General features: G+C 55.4%; 1 protein-coding gene across 28 annotated transcripts in view; it reads left to right on the top strand.

Annotated features, from left to right (window-relative positions):
* Window positions 1–12,043, top strand: part of PCBP3 (poly(rC) binding protein 3) — a 286,185-nt gene that overhangs the window by 253,563 nt on the left and 20,579 nt on the right. For 14 of the 28 annotated variants that reach the window (XM_077995353.1, XM_077995351.1, XM_077995359.1 and 11 more), the window contains 2 exons: window positions 2,305–2,379; window positions 6,814–6,855. In XM_077995353.1, coding sequence (XP_077851479.1) covers window positions 2,305–2,379; window positions 6,814–6,855 — 117 coding nt within the window. Of the gene's footprint in view, window positions 1–2,304; window positions 2,453–2,781; window positions 2,890–6,813; window positions 6,856–12,043 lie in introns of all 28 variants that reach the window. The other 14 variants (XM_077995350.1, XM_077995348.1, XM_077995349.1 and 11 more) reach the window with 4 other exon arrangements.

Here is a 12,043-nt window from a genome sequence, read left to right as displayed (position 1 = left end):
TCTCGGAAGTATATTCAAAATTCATGAAGCTATCAACAGTTGCCAGTCTTTCCTGAAGCAAAAATGAAGAAGCATCACCCCAAATGGAAGGTTCTAGCAGCTCTGCAGGGTCAGCCTCCAGCCCCTCCTGCAGCCCAGGCTCACTCCTCTCTCATACTTGGCTTGGGGTTCAAACCCCGTGTTTGCCTCTTTAAAAAATGTTTGTGTAGTTGTTTCCCTGAAGTTTGATATTTTGTGAAGTCAAAAATATTTTTCAAAATATTCTTGTTCTGAAATAGTCCCCACTCCCTGGTTAGGGTGACAGTGCCATGCTGGTCGGAACTCTCTGTTCAACCCTCCAGTCTCAGGCCCTGGGGGCCCTGCCGGCCGAGGCTTAGCAGCAGCCAGTGACACGAACAGTTCTAGGAGGGACATCCCTAATGGAGGGCTGAGGTCCAGCTCCTCAGCAACACGTGGGTCTCGTCAGTGCCACCCAGTGCCTCTGCAACTGCGTCCTGGTGCAGTGCCAGCTGCAGCTCCACAGATGCAGGTGCACCTGCTGTCCCAAGGCTGCCCACGCCCCCAGGGCTGTCATCCCAACCACCTTGTCTCCTTCCTGGGCAGGGAGGTTTGAGCAAGACAGGGAGCTCATAGCATACGTGGCCAGGGAAGATGGCCGGGCAGCTGCCCTCACTCTTGCTGGCTGTGCAGCATCCCGAGGCCCAGGGGCCATCATCCCAGGGAGGAAGATTTGTCACACCTGGAAAGAGCTGGGTCCGCCCTCAGATGAAGAGTGACTGGAAAAATAAATCAAGGATGCCTTGAAGACCCTCCTGGTTGATTGCAGGACTTCTGGGCTTGGTAGTGGGCATGCCTCACCTCACACCCGGGAGATGACGGAGGAAAGGGCTGCCCAGGGTGCCATGAGTCTGGGTGGGGCCCGCCGAGAATACAGACATCGCCACAGATGGTGCCCTGCCCACCCAGGGCCCAGCACCCCTGCACCCAGTGCAGGGAGGCTTGTGCGGTCCCAGGGGAGGCCAGCAGGCCCCGTGCCCACCCAAGAAGCGGGAATCACAGGTCAGGGTCAGCTGGGAGCTCCTGTGCCGGGGTAGGGGTTGAGGGCCCATAGCACGGGGCACCGGCCCGAGGGGAGTCAGGGAGGGTGGCGGCGGCTCCCGTCCACCTTAGTCAGTTCCTCCCACCCCAGACCCAACCTGAGTCAGCCCAGACCCGCCTAGCATCCCCTTCCCCACAGTACTTGAGGCCACACCCCAGGACCCTGGCCTTGCGGATCCAGCCACCCACTCCCCATCATGGGGTTTTGAGTCGCTCCCTGAGTGCCGGGCTGGCCCTGAGTCAGCCAAGGCCCTAGAACTCCCAGCAGGACAGGCTGCCCCCTGCCAGGAACGGCTCATAGGCTCCAGCCCCCACCTCTCCCTGCTGGACCAAACCCAGCTGTGGTGCCCCCTAGACCCAGGACTCCTACCTCCCTGACCTGGGCCCAGGGGACGGTCACACAGGGGACTGGCCCAGGAGAAGCAGGGCAGGCTCAAAATGCCAGCGCTTGAGAATGTTAATCCTCTGTTTCCGACAGAATAACCAAGGGAAATTACGGCCAACCTCATCATAACTATGGGATTTTTCCTTTGGAGTCTGTAAGCACTTTAAACATGCTTTTTCAAATAGTGAAGTGGGATGTTTCCAAGTCTTCTGTGGAGATCTCTGCTGACTATCACCACAGGCCAAGCCAAGCGCTTTGGACATGGGTCCCAGTGGAGTCCTGCAGGGCTCAACTTTCTTCAGAGCATTCAAGAGAATTGCTCCAAGGGGCAGCTCCCCGTGAAGCCGTGCAGCCTGGCCTGCAAGGCCCTGCGCATCCCAGGAGGGGCCTCCGCGGAGGGGCCAGCACCACAGGGGCCGTCTGGGTTGGCAGCCAGCCCTTGTCCAGCAGGGTCTCATGCTCAAGGGACCCACCCCACCTGGCCTCCCACAATGGGACTGACCCTCCACACTGCCACAGAGCCTCCCAGGGATGTTTGGGGCAGGTGGTACTCTCAGGAGGCCGGTATGTGGCAAACTGCAGCCCAGGGCTCTGCAAAAAGGAGCCATCTGGAGGGACGGGCCGTAAGACAGCCACACAGAGGGTGTGGGGGCTGGAGGTCTTCACTCCCCTCCCCCAGCACTGCTGCGAAACTCAGGGAGGTGTGGGGAGGGTGGAGCCGGTGCAGGGGGGTGAGTGGGGTGGGCCGGGACGCGCCTCTCCATTACCGGGCTGCGAAGCTGCTCTAACGCTCTCTCTCCCTCTCCTGTCCCTTTTCCTAGTCCCCACCGAAAGGTGCCACCATTCCCTACCGCCCAAAGCCCGCCTCCACCCCTGTCATTTTTGCAGGTGGTCAGGTAAGAGCCGATCCGCTCGCGGCCTCCACTGCCAACCTCAGCCTTTTACTGCAGCACCCGCCGCTGCCCGTTAGTGCACTCAGGTTTTCTCGCCTTCTCACGTGCACGTCTCCCACCCGTGCTGGAGGCAGAGCTCTTCCACCTACACCCAGCACCAGGCGGGCGCAGGGGGCCTTCAGAGCGGCATCCCCCCACAGAGACGGCCCCAGGGGATCATGTTCTCCCTCCCTGACCCAGGCAGGAATATTTGGCTCGGCCTAAATCCAGTTCTTGGGAACTGGGTGTTTTTAGGAAGCTTAGATAGCCAGCATGCAGGCGCCTTCTAGGTGACTTTACCGCTCACGCTAGAAACAGCACGGTGAGAGCCAGGGTCTTGTATCCCCTGACATCCCAAACTCCCAGGATGTGCTCGTAGCAGGGACACGCGAGAGGGGGGAGCTCTGCACCGAGGAAGGACGCGTGGCCCGACCAGCGGGTGTCTGTGCCGCTGTGCCCAGACCTCCCTCCGCTGTGAGCAGGGGCCTCGTGGGCACCCCACGCCCAGTCTGCAGAGCTGGCCCTTTTGGTGTCAGCCCTCGAGCTTTGTGTTCTCCCACCAGGGATGGCAGCACCTCTGTAGGAGAGTGGAGGAGGGGAGCCCTGCCCCAGCCGCTCATCTGAGCCCAAACCCCGGCCAGGGCATGGGGAGCACCCGTCCACCCAGGGCCACTCTGTGGCCAACAGACCAAAGGTGTCCAGCGGGGGTTGGCCTGGAAGAGCTCTGCGTCCAGTCGGCTGCCATGTATGTCTTTGTTCAAGGGAGAGTTGAGACAGACGTCCCCACAGGTGACCCTGGCAGGGCAGAACGGGCCTGAGGTTTGACTTTACCATCAAAAAGGAGAGAAGAGGCAAATGTTAGGACTTTTCCTGGTGCTTTTCTTTATGGTGTAAAGGAATCTTATCAGATCTCCCAGTTGTGGCCCACGTTTGAGGGAGAGACGGAGTGTGTCCATCCTTTCCCTCCAAGGGATCCCGTGTGCTCAGGGCAGGGCATGCCTTTCCCCCACGCTGGCCTCGCCTCCACAGCCTGGCACACACCCCTTCCTGCCTTGCTGTGGTCAGGGAGCACCCACATGCACGTACTATCCTTACAGCAGCCCCAGGACACGGCACACCTCCATTTTATAACCAGGAAACTGGGCCCGGCTAGCCAGGGATTTGCCTTGTGTCACAGCCCTATGGGCAGTGGGACATGTCCTTACCTCGCTGACTTAGGGGGCTCAGGTCACAGGGCCACACGGAGTCACACAGCGGGAGAAGTCCCTGTGCAAAACTCCATTTCACTGCTTTCCCCAAATTCATGGTTAGGTAACCGGGTTAGTAACCTGTGGACTCCACCTTGATGTTTAAACAAATCCATGATGATATCATGTGGTAAAAGGTAGGATTTTTTTCAAAAGGAAGGTGTATTTATACAAACACATGTGGAGTCACTTAAAGCCACTGGGGGTGGAGTCACAGCTCCAGGAGAGGGGGGGTGCAGCTGAGCCCTGCTCAGCCACTGGCCAGGCACCCCTCACTCCTGTAAAGAGAGCAGTGCCCACCCTCCCGACTGCAGCAGGTGAAGGGCCCTGTGCAGTGGGTGCTGTCCCAAGGCTGATACTAAAATGTCAGCCCTTTAGAGCTGGGCCCTGGGGCCCTAGTGACAGTCTGGTCTGGCCAGTGGTCAGCCTTGGTGGTGGAGGACAGAGTCGCAGGGAGTTACCCGCCCTGAGGTAACCCAGGGGAGCTGCTGAAATGCAAACCCAGAAGTGTGGGCACGAATAAGACCTGAGCCTGTAAGGCCACTGGCGTCTCCTTGACAACTCAGACCCACAGGGCCTAGATTAGGACACACAACCCAATACGGACCTGAGAGCTCACCTGGAGGCCGTCCACTTCCTGAGAGAGCTCACCTGGAGGCCCATCCACTTCATTTCTGTCCAGTTGGAGAAATCAGGGACCTGGAAGATGCCCCACCACTGTGAGTGCTCTGGGGGTGCCCACACAGCTCTCCTGTGGCCTCTGCACCCAGCAGCAGCTCCTGTCAGCCACCACCGCGTTTCTAGCACAACATGGTCATGAGTTCAATCAGCAGAGCCTGCTAAGGGATGAGCAGATAGAAAACATAACAACAGTAAGAAGATCAGTCAGAAAACTCGTGTGGCCCAGGATGCAGGATGCTTGAACTCTTGCTGTTCAGCTCAGACAGTCGGGGCTGACCTGGGACCCTGTGCCCTGAGGGGGCAGCTCCCAGCATGAGTTCCATGGCCCCTCACCTTCAGTGACACGTGGGAACGTGCCCCTGGCAACACGGGCCCCTCACCTTCGGTGACATGTGGGAATGTGCCCCTGGCAGCATGGGCCCCTCACCTTCAGTGACACATGGGAACATGCTCCTGGCAACACGGGCCCCTCACCTTCAGTGACATGTGGGAATGTGCCCCTGGCAGCACGGGCCCCTCACCTTCAGTGACACATGGGAACATGCTCCTGGCAGCACGGGCCCCTCACCTTCGGTGACACATGGGAACATGTTCCTGGCAACACGGGCCCCTCACCTTCGGTGACACGTGGGAACATGCCCCTGGCAACACGGGCCCCTCACCTTCGGTGACACATGGGAACATGCCCCTGGCAACACGGGCCCCTCACCTTCGGTGACACATGGGAACATGCTCCTGGCAACACGGTCCCCTCACCTTCGGTGACACGTGGGAATATGCCCCTGGAAGCACGGGCCCCTCACCTTCGGTGACACGTGGGAACGTGCCCCTGGCAACACGGGCCCCTCACCTTCGGTGACACGTGGGAACGTGCCCCTGGCAACACGGGCCTCTCACCTTCGGTGACACGTGGGAACGTGCCCCTGGCAGCACCTTTACAAAACCCTCGCAGTTGGTCCTCAAGACACTGTCCAGGACAGTGAGGCCCTTGGTTCCTGCTCTACCTGATAAGATTCTTTTACTTCCTCAGCCAATGCAGCACTGTGGCCTCACAGCCCTGGGGCTTGTTTCAGAGCCGGGCTGCAGGCCAGGTCCCTGTCTGGAGGTCGATTGGCCTTTAACTCGCAGGATTGGGTTATTTATGATGAAAACTCTTGGCAGATTCAAAACCCATGGGAGGGTTTGGGCTGCACAGAGGTGACATGCATCCTTCCCTGAGGCGTCCCTCTCAGGTGCACGGGGACCCCACGTGTGGCCACCGCAGACACTGACACCATGGGGCCCGCACAGGCAGGGGCGTCCCTCTCAGGTGCACCGGGGCCCCACATGTGGTCACCGCGGACACCGACACCACAGGTCCTCAGGCGAAGTGGCGTGGGGCCCACACAGCCAGGAGCTGGGAGCCGCTCCCTCCACCCCCAGGCCGCCACCGGGCCTGGTGCAGCCCCGTCCACGTCCCAAGTCCTGACAGCTGTTCGTGGTCTTCACTCTCCCTTGATTCTGTGTGGTCCATTTGTTGTCTGGCCATGAGTTTCTGAATCACCTGAAAGCGTCTCCACTGATGGGACCTGTGGGGCAAGTGGGGCAATTGGGGCCTCGCTCACCTGCCCGGATTTCAGAGTCAGGGTGGGTGGGAAGAGGCTGCAGGTCGGAGTCACTGTTTTGAAGGCAGGGGAAATACTGAACCCAAAGTGAGGCCTCAGGAGCCCCACACGACGGCTTTGGAGGGGCGCATTGCCGCCCCCACATCAGGGCCACCCCCTCCCCGCCGCCCCCACGTCAGGAGGGCCGCCCCCTCCCTGTCTTCAGGGCAGTCATGAAAGGCAGCAAGCCGTGACTGACGTAGACCGCTTCCTACGTAGACTGGCTTTTGGTGAATTGCTTTTGGTCACCTTTTAGAGCTTTCTTTTGTTGTTTGAATTTCTTGGGATTAATATTTCCCAAAAGTGTTTACTCAGTTGGCTGATTACATTTTCAAAACCTTAGTAACTAGTGGACCTCTTACTGGGGGCCAGACACATAACTCTTTGATTCTTTTGCTTTAAGAAACTTGGTGTCGGAAGCATCAAAGCTGAACTGTTTCCCTCCCGCCCCCTGAACTGGCCAGCTCAGCTCTGCCCGCCCAGAGCAAGTGGGCACGGTTCCCCTGGTTTCCCTCCCGCTCGCTGAACTGGCCAGCTCAGCTCTGCCCGCCCAGAGCAAGTGGGCACGGTTCCCCTGGTTTCCCTCCCGCTCGCTGAACTGGCCAGCTCAGCTCTGCCTGCCTAGAGGAAGTGGGTTCGGCTCCCCTGGGGCTCCTGGTGCCCTGGGAGGGTTGGCCTTTTGTCCTAGGATGGAGACAGGTGGAGAGGCATATGAGGGGAAGCTTCTACCGGAGTGTCCTTGTCATGCTGGAGGGTGGCGGCGGGTGCTGAGCCGCGGTGCAGCCAGGTCACGGTCTGACAGGGTCTCTCTCTCTACTTCTCTCTAGGCCTACACAATCCAGGGACAGTATGCCATCCCTCACCCGGATGTGAGTCTTCACTTTGTCTTCCTCTCACCTTTCTCTTCTCATGGTTGTTTACCTACCTGCATGCTGCTGTTAATTGCTACTAACATTAATATTACACAATAATATTAATCAACTTCTCAGCGTTCCTGACCTGTGTCGTATCCATATGACCTCAAATAACCTTTTAACCTCTTAGCACTAATTCTGCTTGTGTTGAGGACTTGGCCTGATGTCAAATTGTCTCGATTCTGCCGCAGTCCTGGGTTTTCCTCCCTCCCACCGGGCCTGGGAGGGAACTGAGACGGGCTTTGTCCCCGTGCAGGGCGGCGAGGATGCGCTCACCGCCACAGGCAGGTGTCAATGGCACTTTCTGTACCTCTAAGAAGTTGGGCGACATTATCAAACAGGCCACAAAGATACCTTGGCAAGGACATTTGAGGGCCTGGTGAAATTAACTCTCACCTTTCAGAGTCCACATGGAAATGTAGGGTCCATCTACGCACAGAGATTCGGGCTGTGGAAAGCCAGTGGAACAGGCCTTTGTCTTCATTCCAGAGTCAGTGGGATGCCAGGCGGGCATCAGTGTCCTTGGCCCGGGCCATGCAGAGCTGGGTACCATGCGGCTCCTTGACTGGTGGCTCCGACACCTCTCTCCTGCTCCTGCTGGGTCTAGGTGTAATTCCAGTGATGGAGGAAGAAGACACCCTCAGATAAACTGTTGGAGGGGAACCCTGGGCTGCTCTGGGCTGTGCGGCTCTGAGCCCTTAGGGGCCAAGAGATAAAAGGTGCAAACTGTGAGGAAAGGGCCTCTCTGGAGGCGGCTTTAGGGCCCCAGGGAGTGAGGGCTGCACTGGTAGGCGCTGGGGAGAGGAGAGACGGCCCCACTGGAAGTGCTTCGTTTGTCAGCAGATGGGGCAGACCTGGAGTTGGTTCTGAGGAGGTTTCTCTTCTCTAAACCATTTTGAATGGTTGCCCAGCTCAGCAGCTGCTCCTCGTAACACATTTCCGGGCCGTTCGCTGTTGCCTGTGAACTGCGAGAGGCACCTCTGAGCTGGATGGGAGGCGGCCACCAGGTGAGCGGGCTGCTCAGGAGCCTTCAAACCCTGATGCTTTTGAGTTGGGGGCAGGGACGTCCATCTGAGTGAGATGAGAAGGCAGGTCAGGAGTGTTTTTAAGAGTTAACGATCATTAAATAAGTCTGCTATAGAGATGCAATTTACTATCATTGCAGGAAAATTTATATTGAATGGAGAATAGATAACAATAGTTATTCCATTAAAGGCAACACATGAATCAAATGGTAGAGAAACGCTGATCAAGAAAAGCCTTTCACCACCTGCCCCAGAGGCCATTGTTAGTGGTTCCTGGCTTCAGACTTTTGGTGATGCTGCTGTAGCTACATCAAGGACGTCTCATCCTGGGGTCAGCTGTAGACACCAGTGCCTGTCCCCACCAGGAAGCCAGGCTGTGGCCACCACACGCCGGAAGGCACTGTTGGGGCCACCCAGCAGCAGTGTTGGGCAGAAGCAGAGGTGTTTGTGCGTGTGTGTGGCAGGGGCGCAGGGCAGGTGTGATGCCTCCTAACGGAAAGCCTGTGTGAAGGAAAATGAAGATGGAAGCCAGGGGAGTCAGAGCTGACTTTCTGGGATGGCCCAGTTCCATTTCAGACTCAGGACAGGTGGTCATGCACATCTAGAGATACACGTGTGCAGAGGCAGGTTCCAGACGGGGCGGGGGGCTGCTTGACTTTGCAAAGCTCTGGAACCCAAAGGAAAGGCAATGTGTGGCACCCATGGTAAAGGGAAGGTTAGTCGATGGGGTCAGGGTTTGTCTTTCCCCAGACAGTAACCCTGAAGTTGGATGATCAGACCTGCAGGGACCCTCTGGTGACACCTTAAGGGTTTCCTGTGGCCACAGAGCCAAACGTTCTCACCGCGGCCTTTGGCTGAGCACCCATCTGAGCCAGAATGCTTATGGTCTGAAATTCTCAGAGGCTGTGGCTGTGTGCACACGGTGGGACCGCAGGACCCTGATGTGTGGTTATTGGCATTTACATCGATCGGTGACTTTGCTCTTTCTCATGTGACTGTCTCAGTGTCTCTTATAAATGGGTAGTTGTGCAGATTGTTTCAAATTAGTTTAAACTAATGTATAACTAACTGTTAAGTGAACTGCCTCAGTGCATATGGTAATGATTTGAGATACCTGGTGCTATGGTTTAAATGTGTCTGTTCTTCCACAATTTCTGTGTTGGAACCTAATCACCAAGATGATGGTATTAGAGGGTGGGGGGTCCCAGGGCTGGGGAGTGATTGGGTCATGAGAGCTCCACCCTCGTGAACAGCATTGGTCCCTATAACAGAGGCTTCATTTAACAGAGGCTTCAGAGAGTGGCCTCCCCTCCATCCCTCCTGCCATGTGAGGACAAGAGCGTTCAGGCACCATATTGAAAGCAGAGACTGGGCCCTTCCTATACACCCAACCAGCCAGCACTTTGATCTCCAGTTTCCAGCCCCGTAACTGTGAGACACATTTATGCTGTTTCTGAATTGCCCAGTCTAAGGCATTTTGTCATAGCAGCAGGAGTGGACTAAAGCACTTGGTTCTCTCCTGTGAAATAGCTCTCTGTGGAAGACATTCTGTTTCTACATCTGTGTCGTGAGATTTGCAGAGCATTAATAGAAGACTGGAAGCTTCCATAGTGCTTTTGTTGCAGGCACGTAAAATTGAAGACTTGGACAATCACTTAATAATTCATTAAACACAAAAATAAAATGATTATTTAGTGACATATGTAACAGGAAGCAATTTTTATCTGAGCTTGGTATTTAGTAGAAATCTTTAAAGCTTCAATTTCTTACAATATCAATATAATTATAGAATATATAGTTTTAATTTATAATATAATTGAATACAAAGTTTATTTATACCACAGTGGCGGCTTATGGACAGATACTAGAGTCATTTTTTAGCAATGTGATATTTGACCTGGACATGTGGGCCCATGAATAAGAAACATCAAGCGTAAGATAATACATTCCTTAGATTTGAGTCTTTCTTTATGTAAAACTAAAATATGCATGTGTTTTCTGTGCCCAATTTAAAAAGTGTTTTTAGCTTGTTTTTATTTAAGAATCATTGGGGCTAGGCATGGTGGCTTAGGCTGGGTGTGGTGGCTCAAGCCCGTAATCCCAGCCCTTTGGGAGGCTGAGGCAGGTGGATCACTTGAGCTCAGGAGTTTGAGACAAGCCTGGCCAACATGGCAAGACCCCGTCTCTAACAAAACTACAAAAAAATTTAGCCGGATGTGGTGGCACACGCTTGTAGTCCCAACTACTCGGGAGACTGAGGCGAGAGGATTGCTTGAGCCCGGGAGGTGGAGGTTGCAGTGAGCCAAGATCACCCAGCCTGGGCCAGAGAGTGAGACCCCATTTCAAAAAAAAAAAAAGGAGTAATTGGCACTGATCTGCCTTTGCCCACTTTTCTCCAGCTCCTCGCATGCCACGTACATCGTTGTACCCACATGCTCCTCGAGGCTTATTGTGCTCTGGATGTGCAGGTTTTGAAGAGGCTCAAAGCCACGCTACAGGGGGAAGGACTTTGGAGGACTGCAGTCAGGCTCTCCAGTGTGGCCACTCGTCAGCCCTGGAGGATATCCATATGACTCTGTGTGTCCTGCCTGGGTCAGGCCAAGTGCAGTTTCAGAAACGAGAAAGAGAAACAGCACCTGAGACCTGGGACCTCAGAGCAGAGCCCAGAGCGCCCACGCCTGGACAGACCGCTTGACTCTCACCCAGCACATCTGCACCTTTAATTACAGCAGGGAAGTTACACCAGGAAGGAACTGGTTTTTCTGGAAGAAATGAGTGAACTTCAAAAATACCCTCGTAGGCCAGGTACAGTAACTGTCTCCTGTGATCCCAGCACTTTGAGAGGCCAAGATGGGAGGATTGCTTGAGCCCAGGAGTTCGAGACCAGCTTGGACAAAAGAGCAAGACCCCATCTCTACAAAAAAATACAAAAATTAGCTGGTTGTGGTGGCACACACCTGTAGGCCCAGCTACTCAGGAGGCTGAGGTGGGGCGGTTACCTGAGCCCCAGAGGTCGAGACTGTAGTGAGCAGAGATTGCTCCACCGCACTCCAGCCTGGGTGACAGAGCAAGACTCTATCTCAAAAAAGAAAAAATACCATCATATATACGAATCTTTATTTCTAGTCTTCCAGGTCTCCTAACCACTCCCTTACTTAACGTCCCCATCATTTAAAGGGGATTTTGAAAACAAGCAAAGATAAAAACATGTTAGAGTTGACGAAGAATTTGCCATGTAGGCTATTTTAGATGAGCCTTGCACCAACCCTGTGAAGCAGATCTCGGGACCGTGGGCCCAGTTCCACATACAAGCAAGTGGAAGCTCTGAGAGGTGCCTTGGCCAGAGCTAAGGAGCCAGGGAATGGGAGGGCTTGGCACAGCCGCCCAGGCAGCTGAAATGAGCAGCAGATGTGCAGCAATGCTGGGAATCAAGTGGACACCAGTATCTGCTAAGAAGCTGGTTCTTCAGTGAAAGAGTCGTGGGGAAATTGTAGAAACATGTCGTCGTAAGAGGAACCCAGGGATAGGAGGCATGGCCAGATCTGTTGCTGGGTGCAGCCCTTCATCCCAGCTGTGCAATCCCCGGGACTCTGTTGGTGCCATGCATTTCCCCTGGACACATGAAGAGCGCACGTGGACTCTCGTGACAATCTCACGTACCTGCAGAGATTTGGACAGATTGTTGCAGAGTGCTTTCTCCTCCCACTTGTTCTGTGTCTCCCTCTAGAACCCTGTAGGGAGGTGGGTGAGGGGCCCCCTCACTGTAGAGAGAGAGTAGTCAGTGCTGCGTGCCCTGGGCACCTGCTGAGAGGTCCAGCCTCTCTCGCTCTGAAGCCTGACACCTTCCAAGACCCTGCGGCTGCAAGTGGTGCAGAGACTTGCCCATGGCCCCACCTGCTGTCAGAGCTGTGCTACTGCAGCCACTCCTCATGAAACAAGAGGCCCAGGCAACCCTCACTGTTGGCTGGAGTTCCATCTTCCCTTTCTTGGAACACCCCATCCTCTGCAGGGCCCCAGTGGCACGGCTCTCACACACCGTTCCTCCCAGCTTGCCTTTCTCAGAAGGGCAAGGGCTTGCGTTTTTACAGGATCCTCGGGTGACTCACTGGCCCGTGGAG

Source organism: Macaca mulatta, chromosome 3 (assembly GCF_049350105.2).
Source record: "Macaca mulatta isolate MMU2019108-1 chromosome 3, T2T-MMU8v2.0, whole genome shotgun sequence".
NCBI lineage: Eukaryota > Metazoa > Chordata > Mammalia > Primates > Cercopithecidae > Macaca > Macaca mulatta.
Note: the sequence above shows the minus strand (reverse complement) of the source record. Positions and strands in the feature narration are given on the sequence as shown.